Source organism: Myotis davidii, unplaced genomic scaffold, assembly GCF_000327345.1.
Source record: "Myotis davidii unplaced genomic scaffold, ASM32734v1 scaffold30, whole genome shotgun sequence".
Lineage (NCBI taxonomy): Eukaryota > Metazoa > Chordata > Mammalia > Chiroptera > Vespertilionidae > Myotis > Myotis davidii.
In genome coordinates, this window is record NW_006282874.1 from 123764 (window position 1) to 124282 (window position 519).

General features: G+C 68.4%; 1 protein-coding gene across 9 annotated transcripts in view; it reads left to right on the top strand.

Annotated features, from left to right (window-relative positions):
- Positions 1–519, top strand: part of PTK2 (protein tyrosine kinase 2) — a 100459-nt gene that overhangs the window by 97704 nt on the left and 2236 nt on the right. For all 9 annotated transcript variants that reach the window (XM_015561492.1, XM_015561465.1, XM_015561468.1 and 6 more), the window contains one exon: positions 29–184. In XM_015561492.1, the coding sequence (XP_015416978.1) occupies positions 29–184 (156 nt within the window). The remainder of the gene's footprint in view (positions 1–28; positions 185–519) is intronic.

The following is a 519-nucleotide window of genomic DNA, read 5'->3' on the forward strand; positions in this document are numbered from 1 at the left end:
GCAGAAAGTATGGCTTCTGTGTTGGCAGCTGCAGCCCCAGGAGATCAGCCCCCCACCCACGGCCAACCTGGACCGCTCCAATGACAGGGTGTACGAGAACGTGACGGGCCTGGTGAAGGCGGTCATCGAGATGTCCAGCAAGATCCAGCCCGCCCCGCCCGAGGAGTACGTGCCCATGGTGAAGGTAAGGCCGCCCCCAGCGCCGGGTGGGATGTCCTGGAGCGCAGGCTCCCACAGAGGCTGCCGGGCATGAAGACGCCAGCGAGGCCTGTGGCAGCCCTGACACCTCTTTGCCGGCCTCCTGGGCCCTAGAAACTACCGGGGGGAGAACGGACTCAGGGAGCACTGAGGAGTGTCGCCTCCCTCGCCGGCACCGGCAGGTGGCACGTCGGACCCCGAGGGCAGGCAGGCGGCGGCGTAGTGGGGATGGGAGTACCAGGCGACAAGGAAAACAGAGCTCCAGCCCTGCTCGCCCCGGACCGTCCTCACGGGGGTGTCTGCTCCGCGCCCCGCGCCCCG